General features: G+C 47.6%; 1 protein-coding gene across 1 annotated transcript in view; it reads left to right on the top strand.

The window, feature by feature from the left end:
• The window catches only part of LOC140716390 (uncharacterized), a 108,437-nt gene extending 99,838 nt beyond the window's left edge, over positions 1–8,599 (top strand). Inside the window, exon 3 of the mRNA XM_073029071.1 lies at positions 4,083–8,599. Within this exon, the coding sequence (XP_072885172.1) occupies positions 4,083–4,925 (843 nt within the window). The 3' untranslated portion in view covers positions 4,926–8,599. The remainder of the gene's footprint in view (positions 1–4,082) is intronic.
• Positions 8,600–22,847: the final 14,248 nt, after the last annotated feature.

Here is a 22,847-nt window from a genome sequence, read left to right as displayed (position 1 = left end):
CCCACCAACTGGTACGTCTTTGAAACGTGGGAGCTCCTGGGGAAACCCGCGCGGACGCGGGGGCCCCAACCCTGCGCAAGCCATGACCAGTGATTTTGGGGCCGAGTGCCTTGTATCCAGAGTTGCTGATGGTGCAGAGCTGTGTGTACTGTAACAAGGACACAGAAAGTGGTCGAGTGTACAGGATATGTGTGTGGGCGAGAACGATTGACCGGTGGATTGTCCATCCTATCTGACTATGACCGTGAAACTGGTGCGGGCAAGTTGTTAAAGTGGAAAAGCACAGTTCCGTTGGTGGCCTCAGAACTCCGAGCCCGGTCACACGAGTAGTGTCACAACAGGGGTCTTCCTTGTTTGCAGAGGATAGAGTGACTTCTGTGCCGTGCCCTTCGCTCCTCATGAAGCATTGCAGAACCATCTTCTGACTGCTGGATCTCACTATTGATCCCACTGTCTGATCAGTCTGCTGCAGCTGACTTTGCACGCTAGGGCGGGCACGTCCCTAACTCGTCGTTACTTTGAGCCGCAGGTGACACGTGAGTGGGAGCAAAGGTGAGTGAACTGCCCGAGACGGGACATGACAAGTATTTTCACCAGTGCTACTATCCCTGGTGGGTGAGAGTAGGGCAAATTAAATATTACACTGAGAAATCTGTGACTCTGAGCACGTCCAATTCAGTGAAATAAACAGAGCGGTGGATTACTTTTTAAATGACTACTGATTCAGAAGTGAGGGTGTTCAGAGAGACCTGGGCGCTTTGTACATTGAGTCACTGAAAGCGAATTTGCAACTAAGATGACAGAAGGTATTGTGAAGTAATTTAAATATATAATGTTGCAGTTATACTTATTAGGTATCTCCTGTAGGCACTGAATGTGTGTTTGTGCCGTTCTGCTGCTGTGAACCAGGATTGATGTGTGTGTCAGAGACGCTCTTCTGAACACCACTGTTGAAGTGAGTGGCTATTTGAGTTACTATTGCCTTCCTGTCAGTGTCAATCAGTCCGGCCATTCATCTCTGACCTCTCTGATTAACAAGGCATTTTCTTCCCCGGAGCTGCCGCTTTCTGGATGTTTTATTTATTTTTTCACACCACTCTCTGTAAACTCTAGAGATTGGTTGTGTATGAAAACAGCAGCTTCCGAGATACTCAGACTGCTCCGGCACCAACAGACATCCCACGGTCAAAGTCACCTAGATCACATTCTGATGTTTGGTCTGAACCCCAACGTGCATTGAGGTGCTGCCGCGTGATTGGCTGATTCGGTGTTTGCATTAATGAGCAGGTGTACTTGTTAAAGTAGCCCCTCAGTGTAATGAGGCCCTGGTGAGATGGTTTCTGGAATATTGCATATGAGTGTGATCTCCATCCCAGCCTGTGGTAAGATCCACCCCAGGCGGCCCTCGAGGTTGAGTCCCTGAGTACATTTAAGACAAAGATCAATAGATGTTAAGGTACCTGGAATGGGCTGCCAGGGGAAGTGATGGGAAGCAGATACAACTGGAACATTTAGACAGATGCGTGAAAGGCAGGGAATGGGGTCAGATGGGTCCCGTGCGAGTGGACGGGATTAATTTGGATCGGCATCACGGTTGGCACAGACATGGTGGGCCGAAGGGCCTCTTCCTCTGCTGTACTGTTCTGCACTCCATATTGGGAGGGCGAAAGAAATGGGGGTCAGTGCAGGGAAGATGCATCGAAGGAAGAGATCAGAGGTAAAGGGCTGAAAATCACACTGCCACTTCCAATCTCGTTTAAAACCTGTTCATCAATAAAATACAAATGACAATAAAAATATATTTTAAATAGTGAGATAGTATACATGGGTTCATTGTCCACTCATAAACCTAATGGCAGAGGAAGCAACTGTTGCTAAAATATTGTGTATATGTGTGTGTCTTCAGGCTCCTGTACATCTTTCATGATGGTACAGTGAGAGGGGGTCACGTTCTGGGTGCTGGTGGCCTTAATGCTGGATGGCACCTTTCTGCGCCATCACCTTTTGAAGATGTCCTTAATGGTGAAATTGCAGGTGCCCATGATGGAGCTGGCTGAGTTTATAACCCTCAAGATGAAGCCACACTCAGGTTGCAGGAACAACACTGTATACCGGCTGGGTAGCCTCCAACCTGATGGCATGAACATTGACTTCTCTAACTTCCATTAATGCCCCTCCTCCCCTTCTTACCCCATCCCTGATATATTTAGCTTTCCCCCCCCCCCCTTCTCTCTTTCTGCCCATCACTCTGCCTGTTCTCCATCTCCCTCTGGTGCTCCCCTCCCCCTTTCTTTCTCCCTAGGCCTCCCGTCCCATGATCCTCTCCCTTCTCCAGCTCTGTATCCCTTTTGCCAATCACCTTTCCGGCTCTCAGCTTCACCCCACCCCCTCCGGTATTCTCCTATCATTTCGCATTTCCCCTCCCCCTCCTACTTTCAAATTTCGTACTATCTTTCCTTTCAGTTAGTCCTGACGAAGGGTCTCAGCCCGAAACGTTGACAGTGCTTCTCCCTATAGATGCTGCCTGGCCTGCTGTGTTCCACCAGCATTTTGTCTGTGTTGGTTATAACCCTCTGCAGCTTTTCCCATCCTGTGCACTGACCCTCCATTCCAGATGGTGCTGCCAGTTGGTGTGCTCTCCAGAGTACATTGACAGGAATTTGGTGGAGTCTCTTCATTCTCCTAATGAAATGTGGCCACCTCCCACCATGTTCTTGCTTTCCCTCCCTGATTTGCAGAGCTCTTGTTAATCATCGGTCTGTTTTTTTCCACGTAGCACCCCACTTCCTCAGCTCCCTTGCGTCACAGAAGTGCTTTCGTATCACCTGTGAATGTATTCAACGACTCTGCCTCCATCGTCAATTCAGGCAGGGAGTTTCATGAGAAATCCATGGATTTCCAATCTTTATGCGGTGATCCGTGATCTGAATGTGAAGTAATTGACCTCTCTGCCCAGTCTTGTGCCAAAGTCCTGGGAGCTGGACACAAGCCCCTGATCCTGACCCAGAGGCAGGATACAGCACAACAACAGGCCTTTCAGCCCATCTAGTCCATGGTTTTCTACCCAGACGTGTCTACCCCTAGCCCTTCCTTCCCCTCTCATCCATGTACATATCCAAAATGCTTAATTGTTTTAATCGGTGTCATCATCAGAGAACCAGCAACTGAGTCACAGCCGACCCAGGAGATTAAAGTGATCTGTTCTGAGTCTGTCACTACCCTGTACTTACTGATGATTTTTGTAACTTTTTACAGGACATCAAAGGTGGAGGAATTGCGACTGGGTATCTCAGACGGAATATCACATCCGATCTACACCCCACTCAGCTCCCCAGCACCTGAATATCATCGGCCTGTGAACGTGGAGGGAGAGACGCTGGTTTGTTTCACTTCAGACCCCAGGCAGTGAGGGCTGTTGCAGGCACCGACCGTGACACAGCTGGGGAGAAGACACACTGTCTACAGCGGAGAGGGGAGAAACCACTGATGTGAGGTCAGGAACCAATCTGCAGAGAAGCCGAGTAACTTCTTCCAGCCCGTGAAGGAGCGGGCAGTGATCACTCCAGTGCGGATTGGGAAAGGAACAGGCACTGCAACGAGAGACCGTGTGTGACACGTTGGGGGAGGTGAGCTCACCTGATCTGTGACTGGGAACGTGTTCACCACATCCTTGTTTTTGAACCAGTGAAACATTCGTTCTTTTGACTGAGATAGACTTGATCCATTTCCCTGAGAGTATTCAAATCTGCTTTCCACCTGTTTATATTTGAGGAAAGTAATTAGTTCGGTCATCTTTTTACTGACTGTTTGCTGAGGTCCTGGAAAAACGTCGTCACCCTGCGTCAGGCATATGAAGGAACTCACTTGATGAGACACTGGCAGATTCACACTGGGGAAAGGTTGTTCCCCATCTCCTCATGTGGGAAAGGATTCACTCACTCATCCCATTTAGTGATACGCCATTGAGCTCACAACACAGAGAGACCATTCTGTGAAAGAGCGTTCAACCAGTCACCCAACCTTCGGAAAGAGTTAAGCAACTTAGCGACCTGATGAACCACCAGCAAAGTCCCACCAGTGAGAGGCCGTTCACCTGCTGTCACTGCGGGAAGGGTTTCAAAAACTCCTCCGGACTACAGAGACACCAGCTGGTCCACACCAGGGAGAGGCCTTTCATCTGCACTGAGTGCGGGAATGGGTTCACTCAGTCGTCTGACCTGTTGACGCACCAACGGATTCACACCGGAGAGCGGCCGTTCGTGTGCCGTGAGTGTGGCAAGGGATTCACTCGCTCGTCCAACCTGCTGACTCACCAACGAAGTCACATGGGGGTGCGGCCATTCGTGTGCTCTGAGTGCGGGAGGGGATTCACAAGGTCTTCCGAGCTTCTGAGGCACCAACGCATTCATAATGGCGAGAGGCCTTACGTTTGCTCCGAGTGCGGGATGAGGTTCACTCGTTCATCCCACCTGCAGTCTCACCAACAAACTCACACCGGGGAGCGGCCATTCGTCTGCTCGGAGTGCGGGAGGGGATTCACTCGGTCTTCCGAGCTTCGGACGCATCAGCTCATTCACACCGGGGAGAGGCCCTACGTGTGCTCTGAGTGCGGGAAGGGGTTCACTCGTTCATCCCACCTGCAGTCGCACCAAAAAATTCACAATGGGATGCGGCCCTTCATCTGCTCTGAGTGCGGGCGGGGGTTCACTTGGTCGACTGAGCTTCGGACACACCAACGTATCCACACCGGGGAGAGGCCCTTCCCCTGTTCCGAGTGTGGAAAGGGATTCACTCGGCCGTCTGACCTTCTGAAGCACCAACGAATTCACACGGGGGAGCGGCCGTTCATATGCAGTCAGTGTGGCAAGGGATTCACTCGCTCGTCCCACCTGCGTACACACCAACGAATTCACAACAGGGAGTAGGCCTTCACCTGCTCTGAGAGAGGGATGGGATTCACTCAGTCCGACCTTCTGACGCACCAACAAATTCACACTGGGGAGCGGCCGATCACCTGCCCTGAATGTGGGAACAACTTGTCTGTCGTGTCACCTCAAACACCAGCCAGCTCACACTGAAAGGGCAGTTCAAATCTGCAGTACGTATGTAGGGCATTTAAATTGCAGCTGCTGAGAGCGCGGTGAGTTCACAAGTGACTGCAGGAACTGATTCTGCAGTTATTACTGCTGTGATCACATCCAGGTTTGAACCCTGGTCACTGGACACATTTGGGTTGTTTCCCCCGGAACTGCAGGTACATTTGTATTCTGCATTGATTATAAATAAATCTGTTCGGTGTGAATGAACTGGGCTTGAAATGATAACACCTAGGAATTTATGGCTTGCTGATCCTTTCCACCCCTGATTCTCCCATGATGACTGGATCATGGACCTCTGGTTTACTCCTCTTGAAGTCAATAATCAAATCCTTTGAGTAACTGGGTGTTGTGACACCACTAAGCCAGATTATCAATCTCCCTCCTTTCTGCTAACTCGTCACCACCTTTGATTCAGCCAGCAACAGTGTGTCATCGGCAAATTTGAATAAGGCATTAGAGCTGTGCGTATCCACACAGTCATAATTGTAAAGCGAGTGGAGCAGGGCTGAGCACACAGCCTGGTGGTGCACTTGTGCTGATGGAGATTGTGGAGGGGGTGTTGTTGCCGATCCAAACTCACTGGGGTCTGCAAGTAAGGAAGTAGAGGATCCACGTTTGCAGAAGGGCGTTTTGGCGCCAAGGTCTAGAATCTTATTGATTAGTTTTGAGGGTATTGAATGCTGAGCTGTAGTGTATAAGAAGCCTCCTGATGTCTGTATCTTTGGGTTGAGTGAGGAGCCAATGAGATGGCATCTGCTGTGGATCTTCTGCTGCGGTAGGAAAGTTGGAGAGGATCCAAGTCACTTCTCAGGCAGGAGTTTGTGTGTTTCATCACCGCCCTCTCAAAACCGTTCCTGACTGTGGGTGTAAGTGCTTCTGGATGAAGGTTATTGAGGCTGGTTACCGTGTTCTTTTTAGACGCCGGTGTAAGTGAAGCAGGTGGGCACCTCAAACTGCCGAAGCGACAGATCTCCGTGAGACCTGCATCCAGATGAGGTCAGGGTAGACAGCGCCGAGGTGGGATGCTTTGCCTGGGTCACTTTCCTGAAGGCCGCTTGCCCGTTAGCCTCGAGCTGAAATCGCAGGGTCGCCGGTGGCTGTGGCAGTTTGTGATGGGTTCCTCCATGTTCAGACGGTCAAAGTGAGCTCCCCTATATCACCTCATCTGTCAGGGAAGCTAGTGCAAGGGGCAGCAAGGTGTGTTGCAACTGCACAAGATATCGTGACCACACTTGGCGCTTACATGTATCTCGGGCCACCTAACGATTGGAACGATAACATTTTGAAGGCAAATATGCAAAATAGGCTCACAAAGATGACACCAAGGCTGGATGGCTTGAGTTGTAAGGATAGACTGGATAGAACTTAGAACAGTATGGCACAGTCCAGGCCCTTTGGCCCATGATGTTGTGCCGACCTTTTAACCAACTCTAAGATCAATCTAGTCCTTCCTCGCCATGGAGCTCTCCATTTTTCTGTCATTGATGTGCTTATCTAGGATGTCCTTAAATGCCCCTGATGTATTTGCCTCTATCATTTCTGGCAGGGTCTTGCGCTCACTCTCTGGCTTTAAATAAAAACCTCCCCTGGAGCACAGTAGTTTGAGGTGTTGGCCATGAACAGATTAAAATAAGGAAGCAAACATCAAACTTGAATGAGTCAGTGAGTCAGTAAGTAAACAAACCAGATGTTTTTCAAGTCGTCACTTTTTAATTTTTAATTTTTTTTTTATTTTTTATTTAATTTTTAACTTTTTAATGTGGCCACACATTTTAATTCCACGTCCCATTCCCATTCTGATATGTCTATCCATGGCCTCCTCTACTGTCAAAATGAATCCAAACTCAGGTTGGAAGAACAACACCTTATATACCGGCTGGGTAGCCTCCAACCTGATGGCATGAACATTGACTTCTTTAACTTCCGTTAATGCCCCTCCTCCCCTTCTTACCCCATCCCTGACATATTTAGTTGTTTGCCTGTTCTCCATCTTCCTCTGGTGCTTCCCCCCCTCCCCCTTTCTTTCTCCCGAGGCCTCCCGTCCCATGATCCTTTCCCTTCTCCAGCTCTGTGTCACTTTCGCCAATCACCTTTCCAGCTCTTAGCTTCATCCCACCCCCTCCGGTCTTCTTTTATCATTTCGCATTTCCCCCTCCCCCCACTACTTTCAAATCTCTTACTATCTTTCCTTTTGGTTAGTCCTGATGAAGGGTCTCGGCCTGAAACGTCGACAGTGCTTCTCCTTATAGATGCTGCCTGGCCTGCTGTGTTCCACCAGCATTTTGTGTGTGTTGTCACTTTTTATTGTCATTTTGACCATAACTGCTGGTACAGTACACAGTAAAAACGAGACAACGTTTTCCAGGACCATGGTGTTACATGACACAGTACAAAAACTAGACTGAACTACGTGAAAAAAACAAAACAGAGAGAAAAAAAACTACACTAGACTACAGACCTACCCAGGACTGCATAAAGTGCACAAAACAGTGCAGGCATTACAATAAATAATAAATAAGACAATAGGCACAGTAGAGGGCAGTGAGTTGGTGTCAGTCCAGGCTCTGGGTATTGAGGAGTCTGATAGCTTGGGGGAAGAAACTGTTACATAGTCTGGTCGTGAGAGCCCAAATGCTTCGGAGCCTTTTCCCAGACGGCAGGAGGGAGAAGAGTTTGTATGAGGGGTGCGTGGGGTCCTTCATAATGCTGTTTGTTTTGCGGGTGCAGCGTGTAGTGTAAATGTCCGTGATGGCGGGAAGAGAGACCCCGATGATCTTCTCAGCTGACCTCACTACCCACTGCAGGGTCTTGCGATCCGAGACGGTGCAATTTCCGAACCAAGCAGTGATGCGGCTGCCCAGGATGTTCTTGCCATGTGCTTGAAGGAATCGAGTACGCCATTTTGTGAAGCCCTTCTGTAACCTCCATGTTGTGAACTGTTCAGCTGATTCTTGTCCTGCAATAACTTGATCAGAGCCATTTGAACGTGGACACAAGGAGTTTCTGCTATTGATCTACTCAACCTGCGGTCATGTTCAGATAAGCTGTTTGTGTACGGTATCAGATTCGCAGAAGTGATCTTTGTTATCTCAGCCCAGTGACTGGTGACACGGTTTGAATCAGAGCCGAATAGAACAAAAGAAGTCACCTAAGGCTAAATTGTGTAGCCCTTGGTCACAGATCGGTCAGATAATCTCGATCCAGTGAGATTGAAATGCAACATTTGAACTGATGAGTAGAGACTAAAAGTAAATGCAATATGGTGAGAACTCTGGGGAGTAACAAGCACAATGAACGACCCATGCCAGGAGCTGGGAGAAAAGAGGATCAATTATCTGACCAACAGGAGATTCCATTTTGGTGTTACAAATGGAGACATGGTTTAAGCGAGTATTGGTACAGAGGGATCAGTAGAATTCATGTTTTAAGTTGTTGGCCAGGGGTCAACATAGTTACATTGTTGCTTGTGCAGAGAAAATAAAATGCAAACTTTAATAAGAGTTGTGTAGTGAATTGCCTGACCCAGATCAGTTTTTTTGATGAGAGTTTGGTGTCCTGGGGTGCGCTCTGAAAGAAAGAATAGAAATCTTGAGCTCCTGTTTTGAGTTGAACCACCCACTAGGTTAGGATATTAAAATGGGAAAATGAAAGCACAAGAGGAGCCCAGGGAGTTTGGAGGATTGGAAAGTGAATCAGATTTAATATCACAAGCGTATGTCATGAAATTTGTTAAATTTGCGGCAGCAGTACAATGCAATACATAATAACAGAAAAAGACAAATACAGTAAGTACATTTATTAAAGAGTTGAGTTAAATAAGCAGTGCAAAAATAAAAAATAATAATGTGGGTGTGTTCATGGTTTGAATGTCCATTCTGAAATTGGAATGCAGAAGGGAGGAAACTGTTCCTGAATCATTGAGTGTGTACCTTCAGGCTTCTATACATCCTACCTGCAGGTAGCAGTGAGATGAGGACATGTCCTGGGTGATGGGGGTCCTTAATGATGGATGCTGCCTTTTTGAGGCATTGCTCCATGTAGATGTCCTGGATACCCTGGAGCTAGTGCCCAAGATGGAACTAAGTTTGCAACTCTCTGCAGCCGCGATTCTGTGCAGTAGCCACGCTACCCCCCCCCCCCTCCCCCAGCCCCATACCAGACGGGGATGCAGCCAGTTAGAATGCTCTCCATGGTACATCTATAGAAGTTTGCTGGTGTTTTAGGTTACATATCAAATCTCCTCATAATCCTAATGAAATAAAGCCACTGCCTGCCTGCATTATAGCTGCAGCGCTGTGTTGGGTCCAGGTTAAATCCTCAGAGATGTTGACACCCAGGAACTTAAAATTGCTCACTCTTTTCACTTCAGCTCCCTCTATGAGGACTGGTGTGTGTTCCCTCATCTTACACTTTCTGAAGTCCTACTCACAATGAGTGCATGTTGTTGCTGTGACCCCATTCAGCTAGCTGATTAAATCTTGCTCCTGTACACACCCTGATCACCATCTGAAAATCTGCCAACATGGTTGTATCATCAGCAAATTTATAGATGGTGTTTGAGCCGTACTTAGCCACACAGTCATGGGTGCAGAGAGAGTAGAGCGTTGGCTAAGCACACATCCCCGAGGTGCGTCAGTGGTGACTGTCAGCGAAGCGGAGATGTTATTTCTGATCCTCACAGATTGTGATGTTCCAGTTAGGAAGCTGAGGGTACAGTTACAGAGGGAGGTACAGAGGCCCAGGTTCTGGAGCTTTTCAATCAGAACTGTAGGAATGATTGTGCTAAATGCTGTGCTATAGTCAACAAGCATCGGCATTTGTATTGTCCAGCTGATTCAAGGTCATGTGAAGAGCCAATGAGATCACATCTGCCTTAGACCTATCGTGGCGATAGGAAAGTTGCGGAGGGGCAAGGTCCTTGCTGAGGCAGAAGTTAATTCTAGCCAGAACCAACCTTTCAAAGCACTTCATCGGCGTAGGTGTGAGTGCTACTGGATGATAGTTGTTGAGGCAGCTCTTACTGCCTTGAGAATGGAGGGTCAGGAATCCTGGGGGATGCATTGTGGAAGGTAGGTAGTGAAAAGAAATCAAAGAAGTTACAAGATATTTTAAAAGAAAAAAGTTGTTATAATGGGATGTATGTTGGAAGATCGAACTGAAGAGAAGGCAGAAAAACAGGACTGGCAGAATTGTGTAAGTGTATGGAAGAGTTAGAGAAAGAGCCAGAGAGAAGGGAAAGAAAATAAAATTCTGAGGCAGCAGGGTCAGGTGAATTTGACATGAATCCGTTTCAGTCTCAGTGTGTGACAGGTGAGAAGGAGGAAAGTGAAGATGAGTGTAAAAGGGTGAGAACAGGAGCAGAGAAATGGAAAAGTCAGTGTCAGGATTTACGGACTGCTTTGAATGTCATGCAGAATTCAGCAGGTGAGATGAAAGGAGTTGCCGATCACACCCAAGTGTTGAAAACAGATCGAAAAGCTGCAAAGTCATCTCGGCTCAGAGAGGAGTGACGTGTGTACTTGATGTGAGAACTGCTGCTGATGGTGATGTAGACTGGGGTGATCTACGTCTGAGGCGACACACTGTAATAGTGAGGATGATTAGGGAAGTGGTCCGTCTTCATGTGGAGAGTTCAGCAGCACAGGATACTTCACAGTTTAGATGAAACAGAGGAAAGGAAGTTAACCCTCCTGTGCTTAACTTTAGTGTTAACCTCAGCCCTGCTGGAGGAACAGGCATGTGGCCAGGGGTCACAGGGTGATTTACAGGAGCTATATTAGAAGCTGCAGGGACCAATTGAGGTGACCTGGTAGAGGCTTTGCATACGTGCAGAGAGCAGAAAAGGGGAGCACCCCTCAATGTCTGTGAGTGTGTATGGATCTACTTAGGATAGGATTGGGGGATTTCAACTTCCCTAATATAAACTGGGACCTCAGTGCAAGGAGTTTAGATGGGGCAGGATTGTTAAGTGTATCCAGGAAGGTTTCTTAAATCAATATGTGGACGGTTCAATGAGAGGAAGGGCCGTGCTGGGCTTGGTGTTGGGTAATGAGCCTGGTCAGGTGACTGACCTTTCACTGGGTGAACAGTGTCCACAACTCCTTAACTTCCAGGATGGCTAGAGATAAGGACAGGTATGGTCATTGTGGGAGAGTTTTAAATTGGAGTAGCATAAATTACGGGAGCATTAGGCAGGAACTAAGACGCATTAATTGGGATCACCATTTTCTCTGGCAAGTCCACATCAGACATGTGGAGGATGTTTGAAGATCAGTTGTACAGAGCACAGGAAATGTATGTTCCTGTTAAAAGGAATTGAAAGGTAAGAGAAGCTTGGATATCCAGAAGGGTGGTGAATTCAGACAAGGAAAAAAAAGGAAAAGTATGTTAAGATTTGGAAGTTAGGATCAAATGAAGCACATGAGGGTATAAAGAAGCCAGAAAAGAACTAAAGGAAATTAGGAAAGCCAGGAGGGGTCATGGAAGTCCTTGGCAAGTAGGATTAAGGTGAATGCCAAGACATTTTACACATACATCAAGAGGCAGAGGATAACTAGGGAGAAGGTGGGACCACTCAAGGATAAAGGTGGCAACATTTGTTTGGATGCAGAGAATGTAAGTGAGATAGTTTGAGTACTTTGCTTCAGCATTTCCTAAGGGAAATTATATGGAAGACCAGATCAATGCTGAGTGTATAAATATGTTAGGGCATTTGGAGCTCAAGGAGGAGGAAGTGATGGGCCTCCTAAAGAGTATTAAGGTGGATAAGTCCCCAAGCCTGATGGGATCTACACCAGGTTATTGAAGGAGTCAAGAGATAAGATTGCTGGGTCCTTGACCAGTATCTTCATGCCACCTCTAGCCACAGGCAATGTCTCAGAGGACTGGCGAGTGTCTAATTTTGTACCTCTCTTTAAGAAGGGAACAAGAGAAAATCATGGGAGCTATAGACCAGGGACTCTCAATTCAGCAGTTGGGAAATTGCTAAAATTCTTAAGGAGAGGATATGAGCATTTGGAGACCCTGATTATGGAGAGCCAGTATGGCTTTGTGCGGGGCAAATTGTGCCTTACCAACTCGATTGAGGTTTTTGACAAGGTGACAAGGGAGATTGATGAGGGTACAGCAGTGGATGTTGTCTACATGGATTTTAGTAAGGTACTTGACAAAGTCCCCTGTGGGAGGCTAATCCAGAAGATTAAGATGCATTGGGTCCATGACAAATTGGCACTTTGAATTTAGAATTGGCTTGCACATAGAAAACAGGATAGAAGTTGAAGGGACTTGCTCGAGCTGGCGATCTGTAGTTAGTGGAGTTATGCAGGAATTTGTGCTGGAACCTCTGCTCTTTGTATGTATAAGAATGAATTGGATGAAAATTTAGAAAGCTGAGTTAGTACATCCAATAGGAATCTGACACAGGTCAGTCAGATGACCTTGAGCCAACAAAATCTAAACTCAATGTTTGAACTGATGAGGAAAGGCTACAGAAATGAAAGGCTTTGAATGCAAGGTAGTACCCCACACCAGTGGCTGACAGAAAAAAAGGATCAATCGTCTGCACAGTGGGATTTTCTATTTCACGTTTTAAATTGGGGAAGTGGTCTGAGTGAGTACTGGTACAGAGGGAGTAGTAACATTCATGTTTTAAGTTGGTGGTGTGATTTACAGTTTGATGGTGTGTTTTCAGGCTGACTGAGCGGTCCGGTGCTTTACTGTAGCCGAGAAGGTTCTGAGAAGTGAGCGGCCCTTAGGCTAAGAAGCTTAGGGATGGGGCAAGTCCATGATCAACTCCATTGCTCACTGATCTCACTGATTAAAGCGCCAAGGAAGATTGAAAGTATGGAGGCGAGCGAGAATTCAGTGCCGTTTACCCGCCTCTCTCTCGCTGCTGCCAGAGGACAGAGTCTGAATCTCAGGGGTGCACACCGGGTACATCATTTGATAATAAATTTACTTTGAATCTTTTGAACTTGGCAGATCAGGCAGCATTCAGGAAAATGAACAAACAATCAACATTTCAGGCCAAACCCCTTCTTCAGGACTGGAAAGGAAGGGGGAAGATGCCAACAGGAAACGTTTGGGGGTTGGGGGAAGAGAGATAGCTAGAATGTGATAGGTGAAGCCAGGTGGGTGAGAAAGATAAATGGCTGGAGATGGAGGGATCAGATAGGAGAGGAGAGTAGACCACAGGGAACAGGAGGGAGGAGGGGCACCAGGGGGTGGTGAGAAGTGGTAAGAGGCCAGAGTGGGGAATAGAAGAATGAGGAGAGGGGGATATAATGCCCTCTTGCTTTGATACTCCAACATGGGGAAAAGTTTCTGGCTACCTGTAATCATAAACAGCTTTATAACATCATCTCTATGTCTCACCTACCGTAGGAAAACTGTCCCAGCTTATCCAATCTCTCTCGCTAACTGACAGTATCCAAAACAGGCAACATCATGATGAATCCTCTTCAATTTTTCTAAATGACTAGGATGAGGAAGGGTGGGTTAGTAAGTTTCAGATTTACATGAAGGTTGGGGTATTGTGGATGGTGTAGAAGGTTGTTATTGATTATGATGGAAGATTGATGGGATGCGGAGCCGGGCTGAGAAATGGCAGGCGGAGTTCAATCCAGAGAAGTGCGAAGTGATACAGTCTGGAAGGGTCGAACGTGAAGGTGGAATACATCCCTCAACGTTGCCGAGCAAGTTGATCGGGTTGTTAAGAAGGCACGTGGAGTGTTGGGCTTCAGTCAGGGGGTTGAGTTCAGGAGCTGCGTGGTAATGTTGCAGCTCAGGAAAACCGATTAGACCACACTCGGAGAATTGTGTTCCGCTCTGCTCCCCTCACACGAAGGATGTGGAAGCTTTAGAGAGGGTGCAAAGGTGATTTACGAGGATGCTGCCTGGATTAGCAAGAGTGGAACCACTAAACCCATGAACTCCAATCTCTCTCTAATTGCCCCTCCTTGTTTACTGTAATTAGATTCTGGGATTTGTGCCAATTCACCATCAAGTCAATCATCTACCGTCAGGCAGGAGGTACAGACACCTGAGCCCCCACGTGGCCAGGATCCAGAACTGTTATTTCCCTTTCACATTGGGTTCTTGGACCAACCGGCACAGCCCTCATCACCCGTCTGGTAACACAGACCACTTTGCATTAAAATTCACTTTTGCTCTATTTGTGACTTTTCTGGTAGAAATTTGTTACAATTCGTGCTTAATTTCTGTTTTCCTTGTGAATGTTACCTCTATGATACCATGAACCTGTGATGCTCCTGTACGTTTTTCATTACACCTGTACAGACATGCACTTGTGCCCAGGACAATAAACTCGACCGGCTTGGAATCTGAAACCATTGGTGTTGACCCACGGTGACATTAAGTTTTGAGCCACCAAGACCTGACACGTTCCAATGTCTGAACCGTGGGAACCGAGCACAGCGTGTCTTTCGTTACCTGTGTTTCCCGGGTGGAAGTCGTAATCACGGCATTGCGACCTGAGACAACTTTGGATCAGATGACGTGTCCCACGAGCTGCCCCCACTGTCTCTACTTTTCTGGTATCCGTTTCCCTCTCACAACGTCTTCTGCTGGGGTCTCTCCCTTTAACCTTTTCCTCGGCTTTCGATCTTGCGAACAGGATTTTACCCAATTACACAGACCGTCAGTGAGTTCGTCTGAAACTGGGCTCTTTTGGGCCTCAAAGCAACACACAGAATACGCCGGAGGAACTCAGCAGGCCAGACAGTAACAATGGGAAGTAAGTACAGTCATTTCGTGCCGAAACCGTTCGGCGTGACTGGAGAAAAATGCTGAGGAGTAGATTTAAAAGGTGGAGGGAAGGGGAGAGAGAAACTCCAGGTGATAGGTGAAATCTGGAGGGGGAGGGATGAAGTAAAGAGCTGGGAATTCTCCGAAACTTTCGTCACCTCCAACGGGATTCCAGAACCAAGCAGATCTCACACAGTCCTCACACACTTCCTGCTTTCCACAGGGATCGCTCCCTACGCGACTCCATGTCCATTCGTCCCTCACCTCTGATCTCCCTCCTGGCACTTAGCCTTGCAAGTGCTACACCTGCCCCTACACCTCCCTCCTCACTACCATTCAGGACCCTAAACGGTCCTTCCAGGTGAGGCGACACTTCAGACGCGAGTCTGTCGGGGTCATTAACTGTGTTCGGTGCCAGAACGAGCGGGATCTCCCAGTGGCCATCCACCTTAATCCCACTTCCCATTCCCATATGTCAAACCATGGCCTCCTCCTCTGCCGTGATGAAGCCACATTTAGGTTGGAGGAACTACACCTTATATTCTATTTGGGAAGCCTCCAACCTGGCATGAATTTCGATCTCTCAAACTTCCGGCAATGCCCCCCTCCACTCCCCTCCTTCAGCATTTCCAATTTCCCTTTTCCCTCTCTCACTTACTTCCCTGCCTCCCTCTGGTGCTCTTCCCCCCTTTTTCCTTGTTCCATGGCCTTCTTCCTCTTTCACCAATCTACTTCCCTGCTCTTTGCTTCATCCCTCCCCCTCCTGGATTCACTTATCACCTAGTGGTTCTCTTCCCCCCCCCCCCCCACACCCACCTGTTAAATCCACTCCTCAGCGTTTTTTCTCCAGTCCTTTCGGCCCAAAATGTCGACTGTACTTCTTCTGGCCTGCTGAGTTCCTCCAGCATTTTATGTGTGTTGCTTGAGCTTACAATATCCACAGATTTTCTCTTGTTTGTCTTTTGAGCGTCATCCTGTCTCCCGGAATTCTACAGACCGCTTCAGTTCACTTCCTGCCTCCGCCCCTTCGGAACTTTCACCTACTTCCCTCACACTCTCTGTTCTCCGCAGTCTCGCTGTTTGAAATGCGGGCTTAGCTTGGGCACCAAGTATTCGCTATATCTGTTCTGAAAAAAAACTTTAAAGCACTTTCCATGGTGTCCAGTATTAACCAGAAACCCCTGGGACACAGAAAGCGCCCTATCATTGTTACGCGAGCGCCAACGAAACGTCATAAATTGAATTGACAACGTCTCAGTGGGAATGAGGCAGGGGGTTGTTCCTGCCCCGAGGGGAGGGAGGCTGCGGGAGCTCAGCGCCAGGTAGGAGTGGGCATTAGAAACATAGAAAACCCACAGCGCAATACAGGCCCTTCGGCCCACAAAGTTGTGCTGAACATGTCCCTACCTTAGAAATTACTAGGGTTACCCATAGCCCTCTATTTTTCTAAGCTCCATGTGCCTATCCAAAAGTCTCTTAAAAGACTCTATCATATCCGCCTCCACCACCGTTGCTGGCAGCCCATTCCACACACTCTAAGTAAAAAACTTACCCCTGACATCTCCTCTGTACCTACTCCCCAGCACCTTAAACCTGTATCATCTTGTGGCAACCATTTCAGCCCTGGGAAAAAGCCTCTGACTATCCATTCTCATCATCTTATACACCTCTATCAGGTCACCTCTCATCCTCTTTCGTTCCAAGGAGAAAAGGCCGAGTTCACTCAACCTATTTTCATAAGGCATGCTCCCCAATCCAGGCAACATCCTTGTAAATCTCCTCTGCACCCTTTCTATGGCTTCCACATCCTTCCTGTAGTGAGGTGACCAGAACTGAGCACAGTACTCCAAGTGGGGTCTGACCAGGGTCCTATATTGTTGCAACATTACCTCTCGGATCCTAAATTCAATCCCACGATTAATGGAGGCCGATACACCGTACGCCTTCTTAACCACAGTCAACCTGCGCAGCTGCTTTGAGTATCATATGGACTCAGACCCCAAAATCTCTCTGATCCTCCACATTGCCAAGAGTCTTACCATTGATACTATATTCTGTCATCATATTTGACCTACCAAAATGAACCACTTCACACTTATCTAGAAGGATGAGAGGGGATCTGATTGAGACATATAAGATTATTAAGGGATTGGACACGCTGGAGGCAGGAAGCATGTTCCCGATGTTGGTGGAGTCCAGAACTAAAGGCCACAGTTTAAGAATAAGGGGTAGGCCATTTAGAACAGAGATGCGGAAAACATTTTTCACCCAGAGAGTGGTGGATATGTGGAATGCTCTGCCCCAGAAGGCAGTGGAGGCCAAGTCTCTGGATGCATTCAAGAGAGTTAGATCGAGCTCTTATAGATAGCGGGGTCAAGGGATATGGGGAGAGGGCAGGGACGGGGTACTGATTGTGTATGATCAGCCATGATCACAGTGAATGGCGGTGCTGGCTAGAAGGGCCGAATGGCCTACTCCTGCAGCTACTGTCTATTGTCTATCTGGGTTGAGTTCCATCTGCCACCTCTCAACATTTTCTGTGTGTTGCTTGGATTTCCAGCGTCTGCATATTTTCTCTTGTTTCTATTGGAACGGTTACCTTTTGTTTATCAATTGTTTTATAAAATAACATACGTTTAGAACAAAGAACATGTCGATCTGAGAAACACAAAATAAAATATCCAGGAGGGAATAGAGAGCTGAACGACAGTTCTGTGAAGCTGTTGCTAGGCGACGTTGGCGGGGTCAGAGTTGAAGAATTAAACACCTCCCCCAGCCGTCGTCCGGGTGTAAGATGTAGGGGTTGGGGTAGAAACTAATTCGCACACAGCAGCCGAGGTCCGGCACTGAAATCAAGCGGGAGAGCAGAGGCAGGAGGAAGGTCATAGGCTGTAGTTTTTGTCATCCCCGAGGAAGGATCGCCAGATGGGGAAAAGTCAGTACAATCTCCGTCACGTCTTGGCAGATGGATGGGGCTGATGGCTTTGAGCGTGGGGTATTATGAGTAGGCCTGACAACCACATTGGGAAAGGCAGGTGGACTGATTGGGAATGTGTGTGATGGGAACCTTGAACTGTACAAACACCGCCAACTTGTTACGAGCCCATAGGTTTCGTTTGCGGTGGACTGTCCCTTTAAGGGAGTGACTGAGTGAGGCGGGACTATGACGTCAGTCACAGGCTGCTGCGGACTGAAAACGAGAGAGAGAGAGAGAGAGAGAGAGAGAGAGAGAGAGAGGGAGAGGGAGGGAGGGAGAGAGAGGGAGAGGGAGAGAGAGAGAGAGAGGGAGGGAGGGAGAGAGAGAGAGAGGGAGGGAGGGAGGGAGGGAGGGAGAGAGAGAGAGAGAGAGAGAGAGAGAGAGAGAGAGAGAGAGGGAGGGAGAGAGAGAGAGAGGGAGGGAGGGAGGGAGGGAGGGAGAGAGAGAGAGAGAGAGAGAGAGAGAGAGAGAGAGAGAGAGAGGAGAGAGAGAGAGACAGAGAGAGAGAGACAGAGAGAGACAGAGACAGACACACTGGGGAAGCCGGGATTTTCAGCTAGTCACAGCTGGGGCTTGGCACTCTCCTGTGCCCACAAGAGTGGGTTGATCACCGGCACACGGTGCACAACGAATGCGTGGCTGTCACCTCATATCATCCACAGGAGTGGGTTTTGTTTGGGATATCCCGTGGAGACCTCTGATGTGTTAACCCTTGCCTGGCTATGTGGTATGGTAATCACTTGAGGCTGGTATCCCTGTCACTTTCGGTGATAATTCGTATGGGGATTTGGAATGATACGACGGATAAAATGCTACACCTGTCCCTACACCTCCCCCCCTTACCACCATTCCGGGCCCCAGACAGTCCTTCCAGGTGAGGCAACACTTCACCTGCGAGTCTGCTGGAGTCGTCTGTTGCATTCGGTGCTCCCGGTGCGGCCTCCTCTACATCGGTGAGACCCGACACAGATTGGGGGACCGCTTCGTCGAGCACCTCCGCTCCGTCCATCACAACAGACTGGATCTCTCGGTTGCCACCCACTTCAACTCTGCCTCTCATTCCCATCTAGATATGTCCATACATGGCCTCCTCTACTGCCATGATGAGGCCAAACTCAGGTTGGAGGAGCAACACCTCATATACAGTCTGGGTAGCCTCCAGCCTGGTGGTATGAACATTGAATTCTCCAATTTCTGGTAATTCCCTCCCCCTCCCCCTATCCCAGGTCCCTCTCTGCCTCTCTCCTCTTTCAACTTTCTGCTTCTTTATCTCTACAGTTCTTTCATGTCTATCCCCTCCCCTCCCCCCTTTATCTTTCCTCTGATTGGTTTTCCACCTGGCGCCTCTAGGCCCTACCCCCTCCCCTATCTCTATTACTGGGCTTCGGCCCTCTCTTCCCCCCCATTCCTGATGAAGGGTCTCGGCCCGAAACGTTGGCTACTCTTTTCTCACGGATGCTGCCTGACCTGCTGAGTTCTTCCAGCGTTGTGTAAGTATTCTAAAATCTACGGCGACTGTTACCTCATTTTACCATCGTGGAACCTGTGGAATTCGACGTAATTGCCTCCTTTCTACATTTACCCTGGATTACAAATGTCTCTCTCCTACCACTTACTCCGTGACAAACTGAACTTTCCCTACTTTACCATCTCAAGACTCTAAGCCATGTCCCCCCCCAAGCTCAATATAGTTTGCGAGTTATATTCACACACATATATACACACAACACTGTTAACTTTTGTTTATCTTGGTTTAAGTTACTAAATTATAAGTAGTTACTAATAAAGATAGTGGTTTTAGCATCAAATCCAGACTCCATGTGTAGTCTATTGCTGCTGGTTCGCTTCTAAAACGTTACAGTTCGTAACAGAATTGGGGGCTCGTCTGCGAAAAGGATAAAAATTGGAGCTTATTGATCGATTGATTACCGATCTCATTGGCCACTCCTCTTTCGATTTATCTGTGTGTGGAAGTCAGCAGCTATGGATATTAGTGTTGAGGCATTTCTGGGACAGCCGACCCCTGAGGCATTAGGAAAAGCCAAAAAGGATGAAGTTTTGGCCATTGCTAATGCGCTGAACCTTACTGGGATAAAGCGGGCTATGAGCAAGCCAGGGATTCAGAGGAAAATAGCTGAGCGCTATATATCTTCGCGGTGTTTGATGAGGAGGTGTTAAACAGGTTCCCTGTGAGTAAAGAGGAGATCCAGTTACCACCGGAACAACTGTGAAGTTTGATATGTTTAAAGTACAGGCTGAGGAAAAAGAAAGACAGAGGCAGACAGACAGAGGGAAGACGTGGGAAAAAAGGCGTTTTGACAAACAAAGGCAGCTTGCGATAGATAAGTTAAGGCTTGAGAAAAATTGAAATCCAAGGACTGGATGTCGAGAGCCGAGCCAAAAGTGAACATATCAGCAGATGAGGATCTAAACATTTATCAGGACAGTGAACCAAAGCCATCCTTCCAAAGAAAGAAAGAATTTCTGTCTTTCCACAGCGTGAAATCCCCTTTTATAGTGAATCTTGTCACCTGTCCACCACTTCCCCCTGCATCCTCTGATGGTCCACTCTGCTCTCCTGTCAGATTCCTCCTTCTCCAGCCCTTTACCTGTCCCACCCACCTGGCTTCTTCTATCACCTTCCAGCTAACCTCTTTCCCCTCCCTCCAACTTTTTATTCTGGCATCCTTTCCCTTATATTCATTCCTGAAGAAGGGTCTTGGCCCAAAACTTCAACCATCTATCGATTTCCATAGACGCTGCCTGACCTGCTGAGTTCCTCCAGCATTTTGTGTGTGTTGCTTACAGTGAATTCGCCTTGATGTCTCTGACACCTGTAAAAATCATATCAAGTATCATACCCAGGATAGAGGAGTCCAGAACTAGGGGCTTAGATTTGGGGTGCAGGGGAAAAGATTTAAAACAGACATGAGGGTCAATTTTTTCCATGGAGAGGGACAAATACATGGAACAGGTTCACAGAGAAGTGGTTGATGCAGGTACAATAGTATCATTTAAGAACATTTTGGGTACATGGAGGGACAGGACAGAGAGGGATTTGGACAGAATGTACAAACCTGGGAATAGCTGGGTAAGCACCACATTTAGCATGGATTTGTTGGGCCGAATAGCCTGTTTCTATGCCATATTGCTCTATGACTTCACGTTTTCTAAAGCAGAGCGTTAAGTTCAGAGTAGGACGTGTACAATATATCTCACTGAGATTCACTCTCATGCAGGCATTTACATAAACGGACAAAGATTGATGAATAGCCAACGTGCAAAAGAACATAAACTGTGAAAATATAAAAAAAAATACAAATTGAAAAGAGTCTTTGAGGATGAGGTCTTAGGATCTGTTCGGAGTAATGTTTACTGAAATTATCCAAGCCAGTTCAGGAGCGTGATGGCTCTAGGGTAATAACTGTTCCTGAACATGATAATCAGGGCCCCAAGGTTCCTGTATCTCCTGTCCAATGGTAGAAGTCAGAAGAGGTTATGACCTGGATGAAACTGAATTGACTTTATTTCTTACATCCTTCACGTACATGAGTAAAAATGTTTATGTTATGTCTCCGACTGAGTGAGCAATGTACAATTTATACTATTTGTATAAATACTACATACAACAGAACAGGCAACATAGCTTAGAAATACATTTATGTCGGCGTGAATTAATCAGTCTGATGGCCTGGGGGAAGAAGCTGTCCTGGAGCCTGTTGGTTCTGGCTTTTATGCTGCACTACCGTTTCTCAGATGGTAGCAGCTGGAACAGTTTGTGGTTGGGGTGACTCGGGTCCCCAATGATCCTTTTTTTACGCACCTGTCCCTGTAAATGTCCTGAATAGTGGGAAGTTCATGCCCACAGATGCACTGGGCTGTCCACACCACTCTCTGCAGAATCTTGCGATTGGGGAAAGTACAGTTTGCATACCAGGCAGTGATACGGCCAGTCAGGATGCTCTCAATTGCGCCCCTGTAGAAAGGATTTGGGGACTGGGTGGGGGGTCCTTGATGATGGATGCTGCTTTCTTGTGACACACTCCACGTGAATATATTCGATTGTCAGCGATGGACTGGCCCATGTCCACTAGCTCCTGTAGCCTTCGCTGTTACTGTTCATTGGTAATTCTGTACTATGCCATGATTCCACAAGTTAGGGCACTCACCAATGTGCATCTATAGAAGCTTGTCAAAGTTTCTGGTGACATGCCAAATCTATGCAAGCTTGATACACTGTTGTGCATTCTTTGCAATTGCATTTCTGTGCTGGTTCCAATGGAGATTGTCCGATATGTGAACACTTGAGGAATTTAAAGCCACTGACCCTCTCCACCTCCAACCCCCTAATGCAGACACTAATAAGAACATATCTGCAGTGTCGTCATCTTGCCCTGGGAGCTTCAGACGTCCGGTGAACATTATTCTCCAGGTCTATCTGTTCCAGAACCTCCTATTACTTGAGAATGGGGTGGGGGATTCTAATTGGTCTCTTCACCTTTTGTTCCACATTCATCAATGGTCACAAATCACTTCGGGATCTCCTGAGTGTGAGAATGATTGAAAGACAATTAAAAGCTTTCTGTCTCCCTGAGCTCATGTAATCTGCCACAGATAGTAAAACTTGCCTCAGGATTGTTCCCGGTTTCACCATTTTATTACGGGTGCAGTTACAAGTGGTGTCAGTGAGCCAAGGGAGAAGATCACCAGATGTGGTCCCTCCAGTTACAGTTCGACCAACTCCAGTCCCATCACAGGAGACCCCAGTCTCCCCACAAACTCCATCCGCAGGGACCTGGGACCAACATTTCAACAGCTGCAACACCGGCAGCGAAACCTGAAGCTCTGACCAATCATCTCGACGCTATCTGTGGGATCTTTCTGTGTTGGTTCTGACTGATGCAACCTCAGCGGGAATTGTCTGATCATAATGGCAAACAGTGCATTTAAACCAATGAAATGTCCAGTTATTAGTGATGCCATGGGAACTGCAGACCATGAGTTAT

Source organism: Hemitrygon akajei, chromosome 25, assembly GCF_048418815.1.
Source record: "Hemitrygon akajei chromosome 25, sHemAka1.3, whole genome shotgun sequence".
NCBI classification, from domain to species: domain Eukaryota; kingdom Metazoa; phylum Chordata; class Chondrichthyes; order Myliobatiformes; family Dasyatidae; genus Hemitrygon; species Hemitrygon akajei.
This window is presented reverse-complemented; position numbering and strand designations above follow the sequence as displayed.